The 25302-nt window shown below is 47.4% G+C and overlaps 2 protein-coding genes across 4 annotated transcripts in view; one reads left to right on the top strand and one right to left on the bottom strand.

The window, feature by feature from the left end:
• BDH1 (3-hydroxybutyrate dehydrogenase 1) overlaps window positions 1–8954 on the bottom strand; it is a 17697-nt gene extending 8743 nt beyond the window's left edge. For 2 of the 3 annotated variants that reach the window (XM_062005796.1, XM_062005798.1), the window contains exons 1-4: window positions 8808–8954; window positions 5850–5981; window positions 2797–2869; window positions 1245–1355 (exon numbers count right to left, since the gene is read on the bottom strand). In XM_062005796.1, the coding sequence (XP_061861780.1) occupies window positions 1245–1355; window positions 2797–2869; window positions 5850–5932 (267 nt within the window). In that variant the 5' untranslated portion in view covers window positions 5933–5981; window positions 8808–8954. Of the gene's footprint in view, window positions 1–1244; window positions 1356–2796; window positions 2870–5849; window positions 5982–7206; window positions 7277–8807 lie in introns of those variants that run through there. The other variant, XM_062005797.1, reaches the window with a different exon arrangement.
• Window positions 7359–25302, top strand: LOC104550696 (D-beta-hydroxybutyrate dehydrogenase, mitochondrial). Its single transcript, XM_062005799.1, has 5 exons — window positions 7359–7481; window positions 11375–11485; window positions 17731–17872; window positions 21348–21500; window positions 23134–25302. Exons 1-5 carry the CDS (start codon window positions 7359–7361, stop codon window positions 23613–23615), a joined length of 1011 nt encoding a protein of 336 aa, XP_061861783.1. The 3' UTR covers window positions 23616–25302.

The raw sequence follows: 25302 nt of genomic DNA, 5'->3' as shown, positions 1-25302 counted from the left end.
GACACCAAAATGGTTCAGTGACAGTTAAAGATGTGCTCACTGAAATTCGTGTCTTTGTGGCAGCTCAGACAGAGGAAGCGAAACCCAGAAGTAACTTTGCAGCTCTGAAACTTTTGGTTGTTAGAGGGAGGCAATAGCTCTAAACGCTGGGATTTAAGTCTACAACAGTCTTGTATTCTCTAATGTTGATCTTCAGTTACAAAAGCTGAGTAGAAACTGTCAAAAAAGTACACATCTATGCTCTCCTTACAAAATGCTGCTTTCCAAAAGGTGTCAGGAAGTATCTTGTTCTCCTGTGAAGCCTGTAGGGGGAGCTCTTGTTAACAAAGAAACCCTTGACGCAAAGCTGTGACAGACAGACGGAACGATCTCCGCTTTTGGAAAATGCAGCAGAAAAGCTAATAATTTAGGCAATTTAGGAAAAAAATAACAGCAGAAAGAGTATTGATATTGTTAGAAAGTACCTGGCAAGTTCTTTGTAAAATAATATAACTATTCAAGATTCATTTACAGTGATGAGTGAGCTCAAAATAACTGACCCACCCCAGGATATCCTGAGGCATTAAGTTTGTTTGTGTTGGGGAATGGCCATGCAGCTAAAGAAGTGCAGCAGTTCCTAAGGGGAGACAGGCTAAAGCTCTCTCCTATTCTCCACGACCAGGTATCTCCAACTGCCCACAGAGGCCTCCTGGAGAGCATGGCAAGCCTGCAGCACTAAGCTATTTGTGGCCTGATTCTGCTCTCATTTGCACCACTGGAACTCTATCGCCTTCACTCAGGAGACCCCCAACACACCGAGGCAGTGCTGTACTCAAGAAGACAGAAAAGATGTTCATGCCAGAAAAGTCACTGCTGGCTTGGTGTAAGGCACAATTAGCCAAAATAAACCCTGCATAAATCTGTCTAGTCTGAGAGCAGAGCCAAAGGTCCAGACTTTACCTGATCCCAAAATTTGCTTATGGATAAGACTATACATTAGATGTGGGTTTCCAGTTCATCAGATATGGAATAGACCACACTGTTGTGAATCAAACAGGAACCTCCCAAGGTACTGTCCAGTCGTGGTTCTGAGCTAGACTAGGTTATGCTCTATGAAATTCAAGCACCCGTGTCTTTCCCTTTGGGCTACCAACCACCCTCCCTCCCTTCTTGTCAGAAAGCTGTGCAGAATGGAGATGGAAAACTGGATTTGCTGCATGTCTGTGCACGTGCCACAGGGGAAGAATAGTTTTTGTTTTCCCTACCTTTTGCAGGCAGCCAGCATAAATAATGAAGCCTTTGGCATGCAGGTGCTTGGCCAAGGCAAATCCAAACCCCGAGTCACAGCCTGTTATAAGCACAGCTCTGCTGCCAATCTGCAAAACAAAACAGAACACACTGGAACTGAGTATTTGAAATCAGTGATTTGCAGTGCACACAACAAACCCATGCCCTTGCCCAGGAGCAGTCCGTTCCAGGGATGTTCTGTAAGCTCAGTGCCAGCTACTGCCACCCAGTGCCTCCTGAAGACAAGAAACAAAGGTTTCCTGCCAAGTTCACTCAAGTAAGGCAGGATCACTGTCCTTCCAACACAAAGAGAAGTTCAGCACCTCTGGTAACAGGCTTCCAAGGCAGAGAGACCAAGCAAACCACCATTCTCTGGCAGTTCACCCCTATCTTGAAATCTGAATATATACCAGACAGTTCTCAAGACATTTTTTCCCTTCAGTAGGAACTGTTCCTATAGGTCCAATCAGACAGGAATCTTCTCTCCTGTGCCATGCACTCCATAGGGCACAGGGAAGACAGCTTGACTGAAGAAACGATACAGGTTAATCGTACTGACTGCTCACTCACCTTTCTCCCTCCAGCACATAAACCCTCTAGTGACAAGTTTTAAAAGCTAAGCAGAATCAAGTGGGTTTAGTATTTAAGATCAATTGGTCATCAGTCTTTTTGTTTGTTTTTGGTCTTCTTATTTTTCCAACTTACAATTTAAATAGAAACATACCTCCTTCCTTCTTCAAACCACTTCTTCTAACTCAAGGAGAGGCAGCAGTTAAGTGACACATTACAAATAGCACGGTCTGTCAGACATTCCAGCAGCAACAAGTGCAAGGTGCAGCAAGGTGCTGCTGTGTGTGGGACTAGCTAATAATTACTTGCAATTCATTCCAACTCATTTAGTTTATCAAATGTGAAATTTGTCTTTCCCCAAGCGTGCAAAGGGATTGAGCACAGTCACGCTGGAAGCCCGGCAGTGATGCAAGTGTCATAGCAGAATTCCTCTGAGATACTGTCCCAGGTTTATGGAGCAAGATGTGCATGCTCTAGCTCTGCTACAGTGCTGAGCTTTGTGCTACAAGACAGGCAACAAGGCAAAACATGCTCCTTCCTTTTGCCTGGCACGCTAGCATCTTCAAGGAGAGGGCTGTTAATGAAAAGGGCCACTCTCCAGATGAAGAGGTGAGGACACACTGATTTATTTACATTCCTTTACACAACCATACTCCAGAAAGAGTACTTTATTAAGAATTTGTCACGCAAATTCCCTCCACTCTAAGGTGGAAGATTTCATCTGCTGAGTTCCAAAAATAGAAAAAAAGCCCTGGCCTGATGGTTTATTTCCATCCTTAGCAGCATGTACCATGCTACGTCAATGGAAGCTCTGTGCTAGGAAAGAATGTGGAGTATGTTGGAGAGGTCCAGCTTGGAGTCTTTCTGGCAAATTGCAAAGGAGAACCTGATCACCAGGCTTCAGGGATTGTAAACCCCAGCTCAGCAGAGCTAGTTCCTGGAAACCACAATGACACTCACCTGATCGACTTCACTTGCATAGGAGCGGCTGCCACACGGGGATAGGAGAGGGAAGCAAAATCTTTGCACAGGCCTGTTAAAAACAAAACAAACCCACAACACGACAATCAGGCATGGAATACCTCATCCATACCCTGGTGCTGCAGCACACACATGAAAAGGAATGCAGTGTTGCCTCTATACATCATGTACATTGTCATTTGAGAAGCCAGAATCCAGTTTATAGTTCGCCTTAGTTTGAGACTGTGTCACCTACAGTATGAAACATTTGTTTCTCAAAAGACCTTGATGCTATTTCCAGCTGCAGATGCTGTTTAGATATTACCAAGGATTCTAAAATAATTCCTAGTCTGGAGGCACTGAGCTGCTTTCACCTGCAAAAGGGGCAGTACAAGGTTTTAATTTCCAACAGCAACAGCTGTCACTTGGAATTGCACAAAGCTGGGTTAGAGGAAGTTATTCATTTGTTTGATGAAAGTATTCTACCGTAGCAATGTGTCTGACATCCAGCCTACAGCTGAATTTCCTCAGATCTCTCTCTCACTGCTTTTACACATAGCTCTACCCTTCTGTCATCTTGGATGACACTACTTCCTCTGCAGCCTCTACCCACGAGACACTGGCTCTCTGCAACTGTTTCAGTTAAGAGATACTACATCTTCCAGCAATACGTGCCCTGTAGATCTGAAGCTCCATCCAGTAGAATGTCTTGCTCCCATGAAGACAAACCATGTTCACAAACAGGGACCAGAGCAAAGCCAACAATGCCTCTCAGGGAGTGGAATTCCACTTAGAAAACCTATGCTAACAGCAGCATCATGCTGTCTCAGGTCTCACCATCATTCATCAAAATTGGGCCTAGAAAACACATCAGAGTGACCTTGGCCTCTGCCCTTGCCAGTCACCTCTCCAGACTGTATCGGCCTTTCATTTTTGCTTTGGGCACTGACAATGCCCTCACAGAGCATTACGGGCTTCCTCTAGACTTGCACTTCATCTACTCTCTGGCCCCTCTAACATCTATCCTTCAGCAGAGCTTATCTTCCAGGCTGCTCTTCTATCTTCTAAGTGAATTTGCATAATCATTCACAATTATCTCCTGCTCAGACATCACAGGTGCTCCCGGGGTGACCTCTGCTGCCCTGAACAGCAATCTGCAGACTCCCTGGCCTCTGAGCTGCCCCTTGGCTAGAAAAAGGGTCTGCCAGGACAGAAGTTTTGAAACAGATGGGAAAGGAGCTGATTTATATTCAGACAATGGTGTCGCTTGCTTTCCTGCAACAGTTCAGTTCTTCTAACTTTGAGCGTCACAAGCCCAATCAGCTCTTGAAATAGCTACAGCCCACTTAATCACTGCAAAGGTCAGTCCCCAAAGTCTGGATGAACATCACTGCCCTGCAATCCTGACTTGGAACTTCTTATCTCACAATAAGCTCTTTGGCGTGTCTCAATGCACCCAGAGATGTTCATAACCATTTAACGAACTTGACTGTTACTTTTCAGTGTCATGTGTGTCCCATTATTTCCCTGCAGAGTACTGATTTGCTGCACTCTATTCACAATAACTTGCAGAGAATAACTACTTGACATTCTGTCTGTCTTGACCTGAAGGCAAGGGCATAAACTAACCACTGGCTGCTGATCAGCAGGAATGGCATCAGAGGAAACAGCCACAACACGTATGCGATGTGACTCCCTCCAGTACACTGCTGTACCATGAGCCATTTCTGTCATTCTGCGTGACTCAGTTCTAGAGACCACAACTGAGACTTTTAAAACACATAGATGGTCCTTGAATTGAAACTGTGCTTGTAACCATGCACTTGCTTTTGTTCAGTTACACCAAAGAAGGCAGTCCTCAGCTTGAAGACTCAAGTACATGAACACTACCTCAGTGCGTTAAGGTATCAGTATGGTGCCAACACTGCCTTTCACATGAAGGATTTCCATCACAGGTTTAGCAGCTTGTGGGTACTTCAAAACATGAAATACACGTTTGCCCCAAGTACAAGATGTGCAAAGCACAAATATACAAAAAGGAAAACAAAAGAAGAAAAACCCAAGAATATACATCAAGTTGTACTTTTAAAAGTACAGCAGATTCCTGCTGATGCAGCTTTGGTGTGTGTGGAGCAAATAGGAGATAAAAGGCCTATGTATGTTTGCACAGGAAATCTCTAACAGCTTAGCTATCTTTGGTCTCTGTAACCCCCTGCCACAGGGGCCATCCTTGACAGCAATGGTGCTAGATACCACTCTCAACAGCAGCAGAACAACACTGGAGGTGGCAGTTCTTGTTTTTAAATGGCTTCAGTACCCATGGCATTGTTTGGGAACTCTGCTCTAAAGCAAAGCCAGGGAAAGCACTCAATTTGGTCTGAATTTCAACTAGTAGGGTTCCTATCATCTATTCATGTAAAAGGTATTTTTTTCAGAGCTAAGAACTAGAATTAGATAAGTAACTTTCTGTTCTTGTTCAAAAAAACCCCCAGCTTCATTACTCATTACTCCTCCATTTCTCTCTAAAACCCTCCCTCTCAACTTTCTCATTTCATGTGATTCATTGCCTCCTTATTGAAGCCACAGAAATATATGACAGTTCCATGCACTGGGACAAGGCCTACTTGTGGATATTGAGGAATAAACCCTTGTTTGACACTAAATTAATGCTCTGCTCCACCTCCTTTTGACTGCAGATCATTGTCCAAGTGTAAAAAAAAAAACTCAGCATGATGCAAACCCCTCCTTTGCCTATAGAGTCCATCTCCTCTGTGTGTAGCTCAAAGACTGAGTGCTGGCACAGGATGTTCAGGCAGGCTCTGGAGTCTCCATCCTTGGAGACAGTAAAAAAGCCATCTGGACATGGTTTGGGCAACCAGCTCTAGGAGGCCTTGCTTGAGCAAAAGAGTGGAGCAGATGGCCTCCAGAGAGCTCTTCCAGCCTCAACCATCTTGTCATTCTGTAAATAAGCTGTTCCACTGAAATCAAATGAGGACTCAATGTGTGCTTTACTCAAGATCTCACTCTTTCTTCTTCTTCACCAAGTTACTTACCTGAAGCCATTCCCTGGGTCTTTGAAATTCAGGGCTTTCACAGAGAAGCTCAGGAGAGGCCGGGACAGCTTGGTAGCCAGCATGCTTTTGGTTAACACACTCTACCAACAGCAAGACTGCTCTCCCTTAGCTCTGCAATACAAGATAGCACTTCTGTTTCAGTTGCTCAATTATTTTGTAAGTCATGCTGACTCCATGTATTTCAACAAGAAAATAAAGTCCAAAGGAACTCGCCCCTTGCAGTCCCTCATATTGAGATAAACACCTCAACCTTCAACCACCTCAAGATGCTTTTAAATAAGGAAAAAGTATGCTGACACTCCTTCTTTAAGGCATCTTTAACTGTAATCTCCGAAACAGCTAAAAAATAAGATACTTACATGGAACACATTATTTCAAGTGAGCTATACAAAATAATCTTAAACTAGAATATAGCTTCAAGTCATGGGTGACGTTACAGTGACAAGTTCCCAAAGCAATTGTTGGGCTTTACAATAAGTATAGCCATGCAGTTAAAAGTGCATTTCTTTGTAGCTGGTGATGCTGGACAATGCACAGGCCATCATCACTAAACTCGCTATGGGGTGAAAACGGCTCAAGAACAGGAGTCAAGTACAGAAAGTTGATTTCAATTACATTAATCTTGGATAGAAAACATTTCCCCAGCTTAATGCACAGCCTCTTTTATTAAAGCAGAACAACAGCAACTATGATGACCTATCTGCGTCTCCGCCGAAGGCTGGGCTGCCACGGCGCAGCTCCGGGGCCTGCTGGCAGACAGGCCTAGGCTGAAAACCGGCAGCATAGCCACAAAAAGCGCGGCCGTGGGGAACGCGGCTCGGAACGGAGAGCTCTGGGCTCGGCGGGCTCCGGCCATCCTCGGAAACTCAAGGGTTTGGATCAAATTCGAGAGGTCGGTTGCTGCCCGCGCGTTTTTTTCGTGAAGTACATTCTCGGAAGGTGATGAGGGGCCGGGCCTTCCCTCGCTGGGCCCAAGGGCCCTGCCCCACGCAGGGGCGCGGCTCCCGCGCCGGGAAGGCGCTCGCCAAGGGCGGGCGAGTGCGTGGCGGCCCCGCGGGCGCGGCGGGGCACGGGCCGGGCCGCGGCCTCTCCGCGGGAGCGCGGCGGGGGAGGGCCCGGGGCCGCGAAGGGGCAGATGCCGCCGCCCCCTGCGTCCCACCGCCACCTGCCCCGCCCGCATCCCCTCGCTCCCTGCGCGCAGGCAAGGTCACGGGGCGGCCCGGTGGTCGCAGAGGGCTGGGCTGCCGGGGCTGCCGCCGCCCCTCCCGCCCCGCCTGCCGCCCTCCCGCCGGGGCCCCGCGGCAGCGGCGGCGAAAGCGCGGCGCCCGCGCGTTACCTGGAGCCGGCGGGCCTGCCGGGCGCTGCTGCCGTTTGAATGAGGCTGGGCCGGTGCCCCGGCTGCCGGGGCGCGGCGGGGGGCGGGCCGGGGGAAGGGCCGGGGCGGGCGCGGGCGGTGGCGCCGACGGGCCGCGGCCATAGGCTGGGGCCATGCGAGGCGCCGCGGGGTTGCTGCTGGCGCTGGGCGCCGCGTTGCTGCTGGCGGGCGGCGGGCGGTGCCTGGGCCGCTGCCTCCTCCGCCTTCTGCCGCGCCGCGCCCGCCGTGCCCTGCCCGTGAGTACCGCGGCGAGGGGCCGGGGGGCTTCGGCCCCTCCAGGGGCTCGCCGGGGGGAGGCCGCCCAAAATGGCGCCGCGGGTCCGCGCCCGCCTGCCGCCCGCTGCGGGTGAAGCGGGCCGGGCCGAGGCGGCCGGGCTGGCGGCGGCTAACGCGGGCACTGCGAGGGGAGCCGTGCGGAACTTCGGACAGGCTCCCGGCCGCTCGCCCGGGGCCGGTGTGAGGGTCCCGCGGCCGCGCCGGCCCCGCGCCACCGCGGAGCTCGCAGCGCTTCACAGTGCTCACTACACCAACACCCCGCAACGCGTGGAGCTTGTTCCAGCGCTCTAGATTTGGAAATGAGTGTAAAGGAGAAAAAACCCAAACCCTGTGAATGGAACAGCATTGCATAACCAAGCGCTTTCATATGCCTTTGTAAAAATAACACAAAATATCTGGCTTTGTTGACTGTCCTGAAGTGAGTTTAGCCCTTGCTTAGAGAATTACAGAATCTTAAGGGCTGGAAGGGACCTTGAAATATCATCCAGTACAACCCCCCTGCCAGAGTAGGCCCTCCTAGAGTAGGTCACATAGGATCTCATCCAGGTTTTTGAATGTCTCCGGAGAAGGAGACTCCACAACACATCTGGCCAGCCCTTTCCAATGCTCCCTCACAGGGAAGAAAATTTTCTTTATGTTTCTTTGGAACCTCTAATGTTCCAACTGAACATATTCTTGCTCCCAAGACCTCCGGCTCGTTCCTGCCCCTCTGAAACAGCCATATAACAGCTTTGGCCTGTTTGCAACCTCACACTTGGCTCTTCTTCCATCTGCTCTGCTCCTCTGACATTCCACATCTATGTCACACCTGAGAAAATACTTTAGTGAATGTTTTCAGTTCCCTTTCCTGGGATGGAAAACCTCAGCTCCCTGATTCCGGAAGAAAGGGAAAGCAAAGTTCACCGTGTAACTGGTTTTATCTTCAAAATAATCTGTTTGATAACAAGCAGAGGGTCAGAGAAAGGCATAAAAGGGACCAGGATCCAGAAAATAAGTGGCACAGTAGAAGAAAGAAGTCTAGGCAAGCATGGTGGGTTGCCATGTTGTCTGGAGAGACCGAATCTGACAAAGTAGCTTTGCTTTCCTTAGCCTCTTTTCCAATAAATTTGTATGATTTTGATAGATTACCTGCAGGATTAAAATAAATTCTATTTAACAAAGCAAACATATTCCAATAGGAGAAGCTAGTGTGGTGTATGCAGGCTGCCTGGTCTGGGGCTGTTTGAACTGTGAGCAAAGCACGTACAGTGCTGTGGATTGCACAGCGAGGAGTCAGACAGCGTTACCTTGCACAGCAATGGGGCAGCACCTCCAGTACAAGAGGTTAATCTTGGCACTCTTGGTGGGTCCTGAGTGCCGTGGCAGCAGTGTGCAGTATTTCCTGGGTGACTGTCGGCGAGTGGTGTGCCTCAGGTTCCTCAGAATGCTGATTAAGGTCACTGTCATGGCAGCTAGACAGGCAAAGGCTAGTTGTCATTGCCCCTTATCAAACTCCAGCAACAGCCCCATTAGGCCTTATCCTGAGACTTTTCTAAGATAAGGATGATAGAACTTTTCTGGGAATAGGATCTTTTTGGCTGGGAAGGCAGTCGTTCTCTGCTCTCATTCTTGGAAGCTCGCTGTTCATCAGGCATGGCACAAAAATGGGGGCAGCTACAGAAATGAGGTCCGGTACATCCTTGGGGTTTTTGCACATGTAGTAGCACTGCTGGGGCCTCAGTCTGTTCTGAGCCATGTTGCTGTGGTCACACATTTTATTACAAGCAATTAGGTAATAGCAAATAACAAGGAATCTCAGGAACCTTATAATACTGTAAATTCTTTCTTTTCTCCCTCTTACAGACAGCTGAGAGGATTTTTAAACCTCCTCCTTTATGTGTACATTTTGGTAGGGAGTTTTTTTGTGTAGGTTTGGGGTTTTGGGTTTTTTGTTTTGTTCTGTTTTTTGTGTTTAACCAGAGAAGGCAAACCAGCTGCTGAGAGCTAAAACTCAATGCACACAGGAATACAGCCCAACCGTTTGCTTTTATTTCCTGTCCTTATCAGACTGGCTGATTAAAGAGCTCATGATGGCTGACGATTCTTCTCTATTTGCCCATCCAGGGCTCTAGAAGTCATTGTGACTCTTTATTTTCTGCACAGTTGCTGCTTTTTTGGGAAGTCCTTTGTCTTCAGGTTTCAGAGGAAAAGGGTCTAGGCAGGTGAGGCAGAGAAAAATCCTCTCTTCCATGAGCCAGTATGCTGAATTATTGTGGGAGGTATTCCTGGCAAATTCTGTGATCTGGTTCATACTGGATCCTCATCTCTCCTGGAGTTGTGTCACCGTAAATTAAATTAAGACTGAGCACTATATATGTAATTCTCACTTTTCCTTTGTCCTTTAGCTGTAGCTACCTACAGAGCCTTAGTAGAGCTAGCCTCTGCCTGGGGGTTCTTTCAGTGTAGGAATTGGTGTTAATGTGGGTGTGTGATAAATGGAGAATAGATTTTTTTTTTATTGGTTCTCATTTCAACTTCAAATCCTGACTCCCCTTGGAAAGCAATAATCTCAGTGTGAGTTTCAGGACAGAGTGTAGCTTATTTGCATGTTGCTCTCTGCTGCACGACATCTTAAGTGTGTGCAGTAATGCCCCAATCAGTATCACCCTGCAATTTATTCCCTGTTGTTGCTTCACTACCACACATGTCAGCAAAATGAGATCAGAGAGCACTAGTGGTTGCCCCACTTCAGTCTCAAAAAGTGTCTGGACAAGCCTGTGCAATTCATAGCTAAGTAGTGTAAAATACAAATGTTCATATTCCAGCCATTGTTAATACAGTAACAGGAAATATTAGTTGCAGATATCTCCACAGAGATGCCTTAATTGCATTCTCTGGCTGTTTATTGCTACATGTTATTGCCTCTCAGATATGGATTCAGTTAGGAGCAGTGCACAGCCCTGCAGCTGAGTGCCTGCTAGCTGGGTTGAGCATTGGAGGTTCATTGCTTCACAACTGTGGTGAGAACAGGGCAGAGATGGCTTTCAAGCAAAGAAGGAGGGTGAATGGGCAGTGTTTCACAAAGAAAGAGTCTTCTCTTCGGGATTTGGGATTCTGTTTTCAGATCTGTCACGAGCCTCTTGTGTCATACCAGATGGAGGATCAAATCTCACTCCATTTATCTGTCAGTCAAAAGATAATAATGTAGGAGCGAACCGTAGGATTTGAGAAGTTGTTCCTGTTAAGAATGCGCGTTTCAGAAGGAAACTAATAACGTGTAGTCACATTCCTGCATGCTAAAATACAGCATGGAAAGTACTGCATAGAGTGGGAGTAGATGGGAAACAGACAATAGAGAGTCACTCTGCAGTTGAGAGAGCTGCTGTACAGTTCACAGGTGACACACTGTCATTTGGATGTTTTCTGTGCTGTACTTTCTTACAATGCCTCTGAGCTGGTCGATCACTAACTTCTTTTAAAGTGTTTCCCTTCTGCTTTGGGCACTGATCAAAGAAATATTTACTGTTATAACTCGAGTATCAAGACAACAGGAATTGTCATAGACCAGCAATTGAATAAATTTAGGGTTTCACAGTATTTGGGAGCTGATTGTGTTTCTACATAGGAATCTTGTCATCTCATGTGCGCTGGTTGACCCAGCAGAAGCCCCACTGCAACTGCTGGGTTTACACTGTGCTCAGGTTAGTGTGCAGACAGCTATGTGGCCACTGTGACCTGCAGCTGGAATTGTACCTCCTAAACACTGGCCCTGGCTGCAGGGCCACAAGCTGCTCCTATGCTATATCTGTGGTTGCTAGTGGTGCCTGCAGCATTGTAACACCTGATGATATCCTGTCACTGTCTCCCCACACAGGCTGAAGGGAAGGCGGTGCTAATAACAGGCTGTGACAAAGGCTTTGGACATGCCTTGGCAAAACAGCTTCATGCAAAGGGATTTACTGTTTATGCTGGATGCTTGCTCATGGTGAGTAGTAATATCGATCAAAATTCTTCTCCAGTTGGGGAAAAATGCTTCTCAAGGAACAGCATCTTCATCTGCAACTTCCATGTACCCTGGTCCAAGACCTGAGGGAAATGCAAATGGGCAGGGTTGTTACATCTTCCATTGCTTCACCTGCCTGTTGCATTGTGTCATTCCTGTAATTCTGAGCTCTTTAGGGCAGGGCCTGTCAACTGCATGTCTGTACAGTAGCTTACACAGTAGGGTATGATTTATTGTTGGAGTCTGCTGGAATCCTTTTGGTAATACTGCAACAGTACAAGAGTGCTGTGGCATTCTGTCTTCACTGGCATCTCTCCTGCTGTCTTTCTGTCAATTTCCTTTGAGGACACTCCTCAAACTCATCTGCAAACTGCCTCTCCTGCCTTGTTCGGGTCCTGTTTCCAAAAGTGTCTTCTAACTGGGCTTGTACAACTTCTGTAGAAGCTATCCAGTTTCTGGAAAACTTAATAAAAATTACTGTACCTTTGTGGTATCTGTAGGTCTCACCCTCTGTAGGGGTATCTGTAGGTCACCTGTGTTTGGCAGATGGCATCACTTGTAAGGGACCAGTTCAGGCACACTGAATCAGAAGGGGTTGCAGACAACCACCATGTTGTGTTATAAATGTTTTAAGTTTATAAACTGTTTATAAACTGCAACAGCTCCACTTCCATCTCAGCTGGGGTTTTGCCTTTACTCTGCTTGTTTGCTGTTTTGATAGTCAAAACTCACATAATTTCTGACCTGAGTTGTTGAAAATCAGCTCGTAGCCACTTGTTTCTCCATTTGAAGATGGCTGTTTGAGCACAGGTGCTGAGGGAGTAATGACCACAGATTCTGGAGTGGTGTGGTCAGTGAGAACAAACAAAAAAGGTGTCCCTTGTTGCCTATGTAATCTCAGCGGAGGTTATGTTCTTCCACCACACCAGAAGGGAAAGTTATTAACAGCTGACATATTGTGTAACTTGAAAGCAAGAAAATCCTGTTGGAAAATTGCCACTATTTGGAAATTTCCATGCAGAGACTGTAAATCCTCCAGTAATCATGTCATACGCTGCTTTGGGGTGCCTGTTTCTGTGGTGGTTGCAAGTCACACTCTCACTTTGCAGAGCAGCAGGTGTAGGGAAGGGAAAGGAGAGGAGAGATAGGGTGGTCTGAGAGGGTTGTTCAGAAGGCAGCATGTTAGTATGGAGAAGACCAAGCTCCCTTTGAAGCCACATGAAGAAACTAAATGCTCCCAAAGTGAGCCCTGCTTGCTTGTTTTATTGACTAAAAATCCCCACATTACTTCTTGATCCCAGATTACCTGCCCCAGAATGGTCAGTGAGCTCCCCTCTGATCAGGCCTGTCAGCTTCTTACTCAGAGCTAAAAACTTCGTGGTTCCATACTTGTACTCTGCATGGAATTGGGAAATGTATCAGCAATCATCTGCAGGTGACTTTCAGGAGACTGACAGAGAGCACTTGATCCTGGAAGTTCAGAGAGTGGGAGAACATGACTTTGCTTGTTCTGTGTGTTAATAAATTTTCAGGAGCCTGGACTCAGAGCCCCAGGATCTCACTTGTATTTGTGTCATGTGTGTCTCCTCCCAGGCTATTAGTGTTGTCTTATCTGATGCTCTGAAGGACAGGCTCTGGTGGTAGGAATTGTAGATCTAGAGCTGAGGTCATAAAGGTAATAAATCTAGAGCTGAATGCTCCAAGAAAAGAAAGAATAGAGCGACTACAGAAAAGGATGGTGGATCCAAAAGAAGCAAGAAACATCGGTGAAGGCAGGGAGCTGTTAGGCCAGATCAATTGTGAAGAACAAGGTATGAGCATATGAGTGGTTATTGGTGGTAAGTAAAGGAGTGCACATGCACCTACCCCATGGTAACTGGCAGTGTGCATGTAACTGCTCATGACAGATGCAAGAAAACTTACCCTGTCATGAGAGAGGCAGGAGCTCCTGTAGCATCACTGCAGCCTCAGGGCAGGTCTGAGGGCAGTTATCAGAGCAGATGCCAGGTTGTTAGTTTACAAGTAGTTACCCCATCATCACTTCTGTGCTTTTTGCACAGAGAGTTAAAAGATCCCCTAGTAGCAATCATCACAGAAAGCCCTTGCATTGAATACAAGGCAGTACACTCTCCAGTGCATCAGAAGCTTTTTAATGACCACTCAATAAAAAATAAAGTGACAGGAATAACAGGAATACTGCAAGCAGGTTGGGATAAAACTGGAGAGGGTCAAATGTAAAAGGGATTTCATTTAGCAAGGACAAGTAAGTACATAGAGAAAGTTTCTGTTAATGTATTAGGATTAAGAGAGAAAAGCACACAGAAATCGATTACAAAATAACCTGAAAAGTAGACAGTACAGAAAAAGCTGAAATAATCATTGTTGTATTTTCTTTGATCTTACTGAAAAGAAAAAAAGGTTGTTTTGATAGCTGTGCAGGTTTTATGAGGACTGCAGGCAAGAAAAGGGAAAAAAACTGAATGTTTGCATTAATGGATGTGTTAAAGTTCATCAGGCCTGACAAAATGTGCTGAACTGTTAAAGGATGAGCCATTGAGATTTCTGCCCCATGGGTGATATTTTCAGGAGTACCTGGAGGCCAGGGGATTCCCAGAAGGCTGGAAGAGGGCAGATATTGTACTTCCTTTCCCAAAGGGGACGCACCTCTGGAATGTGCAGCCAGGCAACTTGCCTTTGGTGTGCTAGATGAAACTGCAGCACACTGATGTGTCAGTTGTACAGCTGTCTGGATCACAGTGTGTTACAGGCTGGCTGTGTAAGTTTACCCAGAACAGACTGTGCAGTGTCTGTGTGATCTCATTCTAGCTGAGCAGCAGAGTGGTTAAAGGGGAAGGAATAACGTATCCTGAATAAGGGGTTTGACATAGTCCCTCATGATAGTCTCATGAGCAAATCTATACTATAAGCCTGTGACTGCTGACCAGTCCCAGGGAAATGTTATTGCAAGTGCCTCCTGGAATCGAGTTCACTTGGAACAAAATGTGCACGGTGCCAAACAGGGAGGAGTGCAGGAGTTTTGGGGAATAGGGTTCCAAATGGTCCTGATAGACTGGATGGAGTTGGAAATCAATTAGGTGTAATCCAGTAATGCCAAATCCAAGGTGTACTTCCTGTCCAGGAAGGGAGTGGGTGGATGGGCAGCAGCAGGGCGGGGGCCTGGCACAGGCAGAGCGAGCTGTGGGATCCACAGGCAGTCAGCATTGTGTTGGGGCTTCCTGATTCCCAGTCACAGCTTGCTGCTTGCCAGCACTTCATCCCGAATCCCATGAGCGTCCAGGGGAGAAAGCCACTGCTTGGTCCATTACAGGACAGCTGTCTACTGACGAGCTCCTGGATGGTCATCCTGTCCCTCAGCACCAGCTGTGTTGGGATCCTCCAAAGCAGAGTAGGGACAGGAGTGAGGGGAAGGGGAGGCAGCCAAAAGCTGGAGGAAGGCTCCTTTGCTGGGTGGAGAGGGCTGGTGTGGCTGTTGGACTCCCTGCTCTGAAGCAGCCCAGGCGAGGTGCAGGGTGGGGTGGGCAGCCAGGGCCGCGCAGGCTGCAAGGGCAGGATAACAGGGGCAAATGAGATAGCTGGGGACAAACGGCCAGGGCCCACTGATGGCCTCTCTGGAGAGTCCTTGTGCAGCAGGCTGGGCTGGATCAGGCCTTCAACTCTGATAGAACCAGGAAGGGGAAGCTGGAAGATTGTCTGAGAGGACAAAAATGCGATAAAAAGGCAACAGCAGAGGGAAGGGGGCAGAGGTTTTGCAGGAGCAGTTGGGCCATTGCTGTCAGGACCCGGCTCGACTTGTGCAGCTGTGTGGCTTCTGCTGCAGACTCCCAAGGCCACAAAAACCACTCCAGGGAACTACTACTAGCAAATCTATGGCTTAATAAACAAGGAGGTAGTACCAAATGAGTGTGTGAACAGGGATTGTTCTTACAGGCCCCGAAGACCACAGAACATAACATGATGTTCACTTTCCATAGAGATCCATGAATGCTTCATTTGTGAAGAGGTTTTCTGACATAAGAGTTCAACAATTTGTTTTACAGTTAAGTAGGGTCATACTTGGTGTCTGTGACTGTGAAAAGTGGTTCCAATTGATATTGCATGTTGAAGTCAGTCTTCCAAAATCAATATGTTCTGTCAGCCGTCAATAGATGGTAGCTGGGAAGGTAACTTTGTAGACTGAGTTGCATTGGTGATAGGGGAAAATTAATTTCAATATGAACACAAACTATTTATAGTGGATTTTTTAATTGCTGGCCTATTACTTTTTTTTTTCCTCAAAAGACAGTGGAAATATCTTTTGTTTAATTTGTAAGGATTGTGAAGGATTAAAAAACACATAGAGAAAGGTATTTCCAGCGCTCTGAAATGACAACTTGTACTTAAGTACAAATATAGTTAGGCATTTATTTCTATACAAATGCAGTAAATCTCTCTTTACAAGCCAAATTAGCTCCACTTTATTCATGGTTGAACAGCTGAAAGTTGCTTTATATAACTCAGTGAGATGCAAGAGCATTTTTCATATATATAGTGAAGAACCAGACAACATTTACCTGTTTCAAAGGGCACAAAGCATTTTGGTGACTATGTTACTAACCACCCATAATGCCACCTTCAGGGAATCTTTTTGTAGCTAGGTAAGAGTGTAAACGTGGCATGTCACTATGTCTGGTGTGCATTTGAAAAGCTTCAAGTCTTTATTTGCCATTTGTAGGATACCTAGAAGTAAGCCAGTTGTGAAATGATACACAGCCATGGGGTCAGCAGCTTGTTCCTACTGTTGTTATAATGCCAGGGCAACTGTGTATTGAGGCTTTGATGGACATTTCATCTCTTTTTCTTCAGTACATGAGGCTGTTCCCTGGACTGAAGGTGCAGGTGTTGTTGTATACTGTATACATTAAATAGCCTGAGATACATGTGGAAAAATAAAGCAGTTACACGTGTTTTTACATCGGCTTGGCTGCAGAGGCAGCTGAGCAGGTGACTGTGGGAGGGTTGTTCACCTTGTATGCCCTTGTGCTGTGGGAGTTGGTATCAAGTGCTAGAGGAAGAGTGGCAGCCAGGCATGGTGACTCACCAATTCATAACTTCTTCCTCCCTAATGAGGCAGAGCCTGTAATTCAGGGAGTAGTTTGGTGAATTAAATCTTGAGCCTGCTGGGAGACTGCATAGCTAATCTGTGCTCTTTTCACTTTTATTTGTTATATACCACCTGAGCAAGGCTGTAAGGCTTAGGCAGTAATCCAGCAATTGTGTCTGGAAGTGACCAGGCAAAATGTGGAATTTGAACTGTGTTTATGTTTGACTAAACAAAAAACCCCACAATGGTAACAGAATTTCTAATGAATGCAGTGGGAGGAAAAAAATAAAGAGGAGAGAAAGAAAAAGGATAGAAAGGGAAGCAGAGCTGTCATGTTCTTATTACTGAGAAATTATTATTATTATTAGGGTGAAAAAAGGACTGATTCTTGCTTCCTCAGCCAGAATCTCCTCCTTTCATGCCTTGTGTCTGTAATCTTGTTGCTGTGTGGCAGATCTCTGATGTGCATGTGTCCTGTGCATCCTGTTCTGCTGTCTAATAAGAGCAAATTATTGTTATTATTGTTATTTACTACTACTGCTACTGTATAGGTTCAACTGTGAATGTTTCCTGCTGTATCCTATAGCATCAGGCTATTTGCTGTTAGGCTGCCAAAGGTGTCCTGCTGTCTTGTTTTCAAAGGGGCCTGACAATACTATTTCATTAGAAGCCAGGCAGTATTTTGGGACGACTTGAGCACAGTGCACAATTAATCATTTGCTTTTAAGCCTAGAAAATCTGACTGATTTCTCTACAAGTGTCTGCTATATTACCTGCAGAGCATGGAGACTGAGGCAGTGGAGAGTCACCCACAGTTATCCCAGGCATAGTTTTTCACAGCATGATGGGTGTGAAATCTTTTGTGCCAGGAGCTAACAGCAGGGGCTTTGTGGCCCTTCAGAGCAGTGGGTCACTGATGCAGATACAGGAGCTGTGCTGGAAGGAATAGGAAGATGGCTGTGGATTGCACACCGGTTCATGTAGCTCGTGCTTATTTGTGCACCAGGTTTACCTCTCCATGTGCAGGTTCAATAGCTTCTGTTCTCTGACTATGTGAACATGCCTGGCCTCAGGCACTACTGTTCCTTGTCGGACTTAGTGGAACAGCTTTCTTTCTGCTGAGTAGGATCAGAATGGAGATGGAGCCAGGGAGCTGAAGAACATTAAGTCAGATCGCATGAAAGTGCTACAGATGGATGTGTGCAGTGACCAGGAGGTAGCTCACGCTGTGGATTTTGTGAAGAGGACCCTGAAGGAGCCAGAGGAAGGTATGTGGCAATCTTTGTATTTCCAGCACAGCTCACAGAATCCTTCCTACAGAGCAGGCCACGGACTGGCCAAGTCATTCCCTCTGTGCACCTCCAAAAGCGGGTTAAAAAGCCTGGAGGCCTGTGAAACTGTGTGGCTGGCAGTCAGTTGATGCCGTACCTCAGTCAGTGAGGAGAGTTGTCATACTATTGATGTGCTGGACACATGGAAAGAGATAAAGACTGGCTGGAGGATTAGGCACTGACTCTACACTAGTGGCAGCAAGCCCAGAACAGCCTGTGTCTTTGTCCTTTGAGTGTCTGGGAAGGGCATTGGATGAAGTTTCACATCTGTGACTTCAGGACTTAAGGGTCGTTCTGCTGGACGGTGATTGCTCCTCTTGAAGCTTGGATGAGAGTGCCATGGATCTGTCTGTGTTCACAGCAAGCATAAACCTAGTAAATAACAACAGCTCTAATCTTCATGCAGATTACATGAGCACACCCTCCTAAAACAAGCAGATGAAATATAACCGAGTTACGTTTGAGCTCTGATCCTACACATGTTCTCTCTGCGTGATTTTTCTTCCTACACAATCTCAGCCCTCGTCATACAGTTCACAGCTTCTCAAGCTTTTCCTGAAGAGCCCAGCAATGGCAGTGGTGGCACAGAGCCATTTCCCACTGACTGAAAGCTTGTAAGGGAGAAACTGTAACTTCTGTAAATGCAGTATCTGTAAGCACAGCAGTTTGCAAAACCCTGTGTGTAGCAGGGACAGAGAAGTCTCCCATCCTGGTTTAGCAAGTTGGACCAGTTCTTCCTGCTCTGAGAGCCTGATCCTGTAGTTGTTTGCCCCAGCACAGCCTACAAAGCAGCATAGGCTTCTTTTTAGGCCCATCAGTGTGACTTAGGTCTGTGGCTTGCCAATAAATAGATACTGAAACAGAGAGACTACTGAGACTGAGGTGCCTTACACAGAGGTGCTTGTTGCACACCGTGGCCCCAGAGGAGCGAGTGCAGAAGAGTTCTTGTGCTGTATATTTATACCTCTTCTTCTTTGCTGTGTACATAAGGCTAAATCCATTTTGATAGGAGTGCCCTGTTTGTTTTCAATCCTATGCAGTTCTTACTGTATTGTTGACACTAAAGAAGTAATAGTGATAAGGCTGTGCTCAATAAGCACACTGCTGTGCAGCAAACAGCCCTGTGACTGGGCACCTGTCAGCACTGTTCTGTACCTGTGTGACCAATGCAATTTCAAGAATGAACTATTGTAAAGAGTGATTTCTTGAATGTCCCTGAATCTAAACCTCCTAACCCAAGGAATGGGAAACTTGAAGAGAAATTTGGAATCAGGAATATTCTGCAGAGGTCAGTTTGAGACTGACAGTTGAAGTCTTCTGTGGTTTTTGTTAAATGCCTGTCAAATTTGCTCTCCTAGCTTCTTGATGATCCCCTGTTCCCATAGTCCTCCTGCTGGTGACCACAAGCCTGCTTTGCAGCATCACAGGGCACCCCGCTGATACTGAGATGCTGTGCTGGCTGCCACATTGAGTGTGGATTTCAGAGTTATCTTGAGCTGTTAAAGCAGGTAGCTTCAGTAAGTGCAGCAGTGACAGGCAGGGGATTTGGGGCAGGGCAGAACTACCTAACTGCAGCATTTAGAAACTTTGATGAAAGTAGATGAGGAAGAAGCTTTCTTGGCTCTTGCTTCCAGACAGAAATTATCTGTTATCCCCTGGGGCTGCTGTGGTCCAGTGGGAATTGGGAAGGGGTTCTGGAGGAGGATAGAGCTGCAGGCTAGTGAACTGGAGCATACTCACTACTGTCTGTCAGGAGCAGATGTGCAGGGCAGAAGGGGTTCTGGGACCACTGTGTGAGAGCTGGGAAATGTGGGAATGGTGACAGCTGTAATAGGCAAATCCATTCCAGGCCAGACCACGAGGGAATGGTTAGGCCACTGTTACCACTGAATAGGACAGGACCTTCTCTGGTCCACCATACATGGCTGGTTAGCAGCCTTCAGGGAAAACCTACATAGCTGAGAAGGGAACAGGACTCCTAGGGCCAGTGTGAGGGTAGAGAGCCAGAGCAAGGGCGTGTTGGTGTCTTTAAATGCACCAGGAGGATAAATTCCATTGGTGCTTATTGGGCAGTGCTAGAGTATTGCAATGTGCTTAGAGGGCTGTGTTGGGCACAATATCAATATTGTTCCTATCTGACCATGAGTAAATACAGGCTGAAAATAATTAAAAGACTTTCACAGGTCAGGGCAGGGGAGCTGGGGAGCAGAGGTAGGGCAAACAGCCCAAAATTTTTTGAGAGAGGGCTTGATAAGTTTTATCAACAAGGTGTCCTGACGTGGGTGCTTTTGATAGCAATGTCAGAGCTCCCTGGACATGAAGACTCTTCAGGCATGTGTTTATTCTTGATGGGAGGAAGGAGGTCGGGGAGTAGAAAGAGCCCTGACTCCAACTGAGTACTTACACCATGAAAAATAACCATGGTGTATGGCAGGACATCTAATGGGGAGCAATTCTATTATCTTGTTCCTGCTCTTCTGTTTGTTTCTCCTGAAGTTTATGTCTTCATAGTCCCCTGCTTCAATAAATTCACAAAGTTCAGGCTCAGTCCTACACTGGGACTCCTGCAGTGATAGCTTTGAAGGGTCAGGTCCTTAGTGACCTTCTAAGTCCTGAGCATGTAAGTGACTCAATGCAGAAGCTCTTGGTAAGTGCAGTCAATTCCATTTGCAAAGAAGGTGTTCATTTTTAAATTCTAGTAGTTTGAAGGGTTGGTTGTAAGTTTGCCATCTTCTGCCTTAGTGAGGGTTGAGGGAAACCAAATACCTGGACTAAATACAGCAGGTGTTAACTGGGCCATGAACTTGCAGATCAATGCCATGCACTCTCCAAAACAGGGAGTCAGGGTTATGAAGAGGATTTAGAAATCCAAGATATTTGTTTTTCTTCCTTCCTTCCTTCCTTCCTTCCTTCCTTCCTTCCTTCCTTCCTTCCTTCCTTCCTTCCTTCCTTCCTTCCTTCCTGCCTTCCTTCCTTCCTTCCTTCCTTCCTTCCTTCCTTCCTTCCTTCCTTTTTCGTTTGTTTGTTTTGAGGGAAAGTCCAGCCCACTCCAAATTGCAAATGCCATGATGAAGTCAGAGTGAAGATAAACGTGGGACCGACAGGAGGCATAAAAGAGGGTCGGCCAGCCCCAGCGTTACAAAGGCCCAGGACAGCTTTTGGCCTTAGAGGAGACATTCAGGGAGGCACTGCTCGTGTGACCCCATCACTGTCCCCTATGTTTCAAACAAGCTCCACTGGCTTCACTTCTGATGTACCAAGAGTATATTTCGCCTCTTTGCTGGATTTTTCTCTACAGCACTTTGAAAGTGCCCCGTTCTTTATCAAGGGGTCGGGTTACTCTGAACAACAAGGAAAGCTCCTCTGCAGTACTCTTCCTCCTTCCCCTCTTTGACCCTGTGTTTGTGGGCAGGTCTGTGGGGCCTGGTGAACAATGCTGGCGTCTCCACCTTCGGAGAGGTGGAATTTGCAAGTTTAGACAACTACAAGAAGGTGGCAGAGGTCAACCTGTGGGGCACCGTCAGGGTGACGAAGGCGTTCCTGCCCCTCATTCGCAGAGCTAAAGGTATGTGGGCACCTTGGAAAGACTCGGGGAGAGCTTTTGCAGCACAGCAAAGAGATGCAGCTAACGATCATGACTCAGACTGTGGTTCAAGGAATGCCTGTGCAGTCCAAGGAGGGTGTCTGAGGCATACAGGCAAAGTAGACAGCAGGGTGCAACATGCTGTGTGAGCATTTGGTAGTACAGACCACTCTTGGGGCAGCACAGGCACCTACACAGCAGGTGCTATTTAAACATCCCAGGATATCAGAGACCTTTGTGTAGTGCTGGCAGATGTGACACAGGATTCCAGGCCACCTTTAGAAACAGTGGCAAGATAACCCTGGCCTCTGGAGTCCACCAAGTGCTCATGTTTGGATAACTGAATCTTCTCCCTCCATGATATTCAATTCACAGGTGATTTCAGAGTGGTAGTGCTGGAATAATGACGAGTCAGTAACAGCCAATGTAGGTGTCCTACAAGACAACAGTATTATCAAAAGTCTTTGTTTTATATTTTAAAAAAAAAAAGTATGAGCAGAACTCTCTTTATTTAGCGTGTGTGGGAGCAAGCTGGCACAGCTGTGTGCTCTGTGAGGACAGAAAGGAGTTATATTGAGTTCTGTTGTCTCAGAAACCATTTCCAGAAAGCAAGTACCCACTGAACAAGCTCCATCTCACTACAAAAGGCACCTTACCCATCAGGTCAGCAGGTGGTTCCCACAGCCCCTCCAGGCTGCTCTGAGGTCTGCAGTGAGAGAGCAGAGCCACCCACTTTTTTCTGAGCTAAAATTTCAAGCTGCAGCAGGGTGTCATGCTCTATGGCTGTGAAATGCTCTCTGTAAAAATAGCTGGTGAGATGTCAAATGCCTTGTCATTGTTTAACCCCAGCCAGCAACTAAGCATCACACAGCCACGTGCTCACTCCTCCCCGCTCCCCCATGGGATGGGGAGGGGAATTGGAGTGGGGAAAAAAAAAGTGAAACTTGTGAGTCAAGATAAGAACAGGTTAATAATTGAAATAAAATATTATAATAGTAGTTGCAACCAAATGGATGATAAAAAAAGAGAGATAAGTAAAATCCGAGAAAGACAAATGGTGCACAAAGCAATTGCTCACCACCTGCTGCAGGCTGTGCTGCTCATGCTGCAGGTTCAGAGAAACCTCTCCTGGTTCTCTGCCACCCAGCTCAGGTCTAGAAGCGTGCAGCTGTGTTGGGCAGAGCAGCTGCAGAGGAGCTGTTGCGCTTACAGAATGAACCAGCACAGCTGTGTGGCATCACACGCTGCTGTGGGCTTTCCACCGTGAGCTGGGAGCCTCAACGTTTCTCTGGCAGGATGCAGGAGTGGGGCACACTGTGAGAGCATACAGCCAGTAGCCTCAGAAGATTTGGGTGCTTCCCTACTTGGAAATGAGGAGGAAAATGTATGTTTTCTAAATCCTTTCTAATGCCGAGACAGGCACATATACCGTCCATGGGGGTGGTCAGAGCAGGGTCTAGCTGTGTGTGAGTCGGGACAGAAGGGCTTCTTGCCAGGGCATTTGGATGCCTCTTCCACATTCAGATTTTGTAAATCAGCATCATCCAACAAAGTACCTTTTTACCACAGTGTTCTGACCGCAGCCCGCCATGCCTCCCTGCTCCTCTCCCTCTAGGCCGTGTGGTGAACATCACAAGCATGTTGGGACGGATGGCGAGTCCGTCTCGCTCCTGCTATTGCGTTTCCAAGTTCGGGGTGGCAGCTTTCTCCGACTGCCTGCGGCAGGAGATGTACCGCTGGGGAGTCCGGGTCATCCTGGTTGAGCCCAGCAACTTCGTGGCCGCCACGGGCATCCTGACGGGCGCGGGCGTCGAGGAGCAGGCGCGGGCGCTGTGGGACGGGGCAAGCGCCGCCGTGCGGGCGGACTACGGGCACGACTACTTCACTCGCCACGTGGCCACCATGAAGTCCTTTGTTAACAGCGGCCTGAAGGACATGTCTCTGGTCTTGGATGACATCTGCGATGCCCTCACGTCCCCGTGCCCCGACAACCGTTACAATCCCATGGAGACCTACTGGTGGGTGAGGCTGCAGGCCATGACTCACCTGCCCACCGCCGTTGCCGACTGGCTCTACATCCCCGGAGCCCCGCTGTAAGCGCCCGTCCTTCAGGCAGCCTCCCAGTGCTCACAGCTATGGCCAGAGCTGACTCAGGGCAGCTCTGCACCCACTGCTGATGCATCTCCCCTGTAGGTTCACTTTGTGCCATGGCTTCAAGCCTTGTGTTGTCAGATGCTGAGAACAACATGGCTTTTGGGGGTTTGCTTTTCTTTGGGTTTTATTTTGCTTGATTCTTGCTCTTTGTATTCCCTGCTGTCCTGATTTCTAAGGTGAAAGTTTGAAAGGTGTTTTCCTTTTAGCTGTGGAGTAGGCAGAGGAAGGTTAATGTAATGGGTCAAATATGTGGCAAGTGTAATTAGGTCAGCAGAGTTTCCCCGGTGTTAAATTTGGCTCATTAATGGGCTCTTGCCTTTCCTTACAAGGACAGGCTGCTAACAGTAGAGCAAAGCTGTTGCTATGAGATGTCTCGAAGAGAGAAACTAAAATGGGAATCAAAAGCATCATTTTCCATTTGATTGAAAGTCAAATCAGCCTTCTGTTGTTGTTGTGCTACTGTGAAGAAGCTCTGCTGCACTGCAACTGTCTGCTCTTTCCAGGAACACAGCAACGCTGCCTCTGAACAGCCTCATGGCTGAGCTCAGGGGACACAGATCCCTGCAAAGAAGGGCTCTTCCCTCTCAACACTCAGGCCAGGAGATGCCAGAGCCGGTGGCTGCAGACAGGCTGGGCAGGGAGAAGCCTTTATAATGAGTGAGGTCTGAGCCATCCCTCAGCCCCTCTGGATGCTGGGACCTGCAGCCTCTCTTCAGCTTGAGGGATAGGGCTGAATCTGATGTAGCAAACAAATTTGGCTCCTCTGTTACCTTAGGTACCGGTGCCTGGATTACTGAGCTGTGGTACAGACACTGTCCAGCCCTTCACTTGCTGCCCTATGTCAGGCTCCCTCTGGCTGTGAGGGACCTGCCCTTGCTTTCCCATCTCAGTTTTCTGGTTCTGTCTTCTCTGCGCTTGCACAGTGGGAGGGCTCTGTGCAGCCAGGGTGGCCTGGCTCTGAGCTCTGGAAGGGTGCTTTAAGTGACACAGTCCTATTTTTTAAATATTGCACACTGAATTTCACATGTCACTCATGATTGTCTCCTCAGAGAACCTCCTGATAACTGCCACGAGCTGCTTTTGCACAGTATCCCCAAGGGTCTGTCCTGTTGGCCATGTACAGGGATTTCTATCATTTTTCCAAGTGCTGGGGCTGCCTGGCTTCCTGCCCTGTTCCCTCTGACCCACTGCTGGCCACTACCAGAGCAGCCAGTGGGACACAGGCCCTTCCCTCTTACTCTAGGGACCAGCTTTCCCTTCTGCTGCTAAACTTTGTTGTGTTTTGTCCTGTGTGGCGTTGTCTATGGAAAGAGCTTTTTGCTTGCTCTTTCCTCATCTGACTCTGCCAGCTCTGACCTGGAAACTGTGCCTTAAACTTTTTACCTGCCACTGGCTGTAAATGCTTGGAGCATACATGCAACCATGAATGCTGTGGTGGCTGAGGAGGAAGGCAGTTCCCCTCGGAAATGCTGCAGGTGTGGCTTGTATTGCAAGGAACACTGGAAATGCTGGCCATGCAGTTCTTTTTATTCTAGATCCTCATCATGGAGACTGCCTGGGATCCAGGACCCAGAACTGAACTGCAGCTTAAGCAGTGTTGTAATCACTTCTGCCCCCTGCACTGGGAAAT

This window comes from Colius striatus, chromosome 12 (assembly GCF_028858725.1).
Source record: "Colius striatus isolate bColStr4 chromosome 12, bColStr4.1.hap1, whole genome shotgun sequence".
NCBI lineage: Eukaryota > Metazoa > Chordata > Aves > Coliiformes > Coliidae > Colius > Colius striatus.
This window is presented reverse-complemented; position numbering and strand designations above follow the sequence as displayed.

Bases quoted from the DNA above. Each gene is read 5' to 3' on its own strand.
- LOC104550696 (XM_062005799.1), top strand. From the start codon at position 7,359: ATGCGAGGCGCCGCGGGGTTGCTGCTGGCGCTGGGCGCCGCGTTGCTG. The intron at 7,482-11,374 runs GTGAGTACCGCG...CTCCCCACACAG, and splicing joins GCGCCCGCCGTGCCCTGCCC to GCTGAAGGGAAGGCGGTGCT. The intron at 17,873-21,347 runs GTATGTGGCAAT...GTTTGTGGGCAG, and splicing joins CCTGAAGGAGCCAGAGGAAG to GTCTGTGGGGCCTGGTGAAC.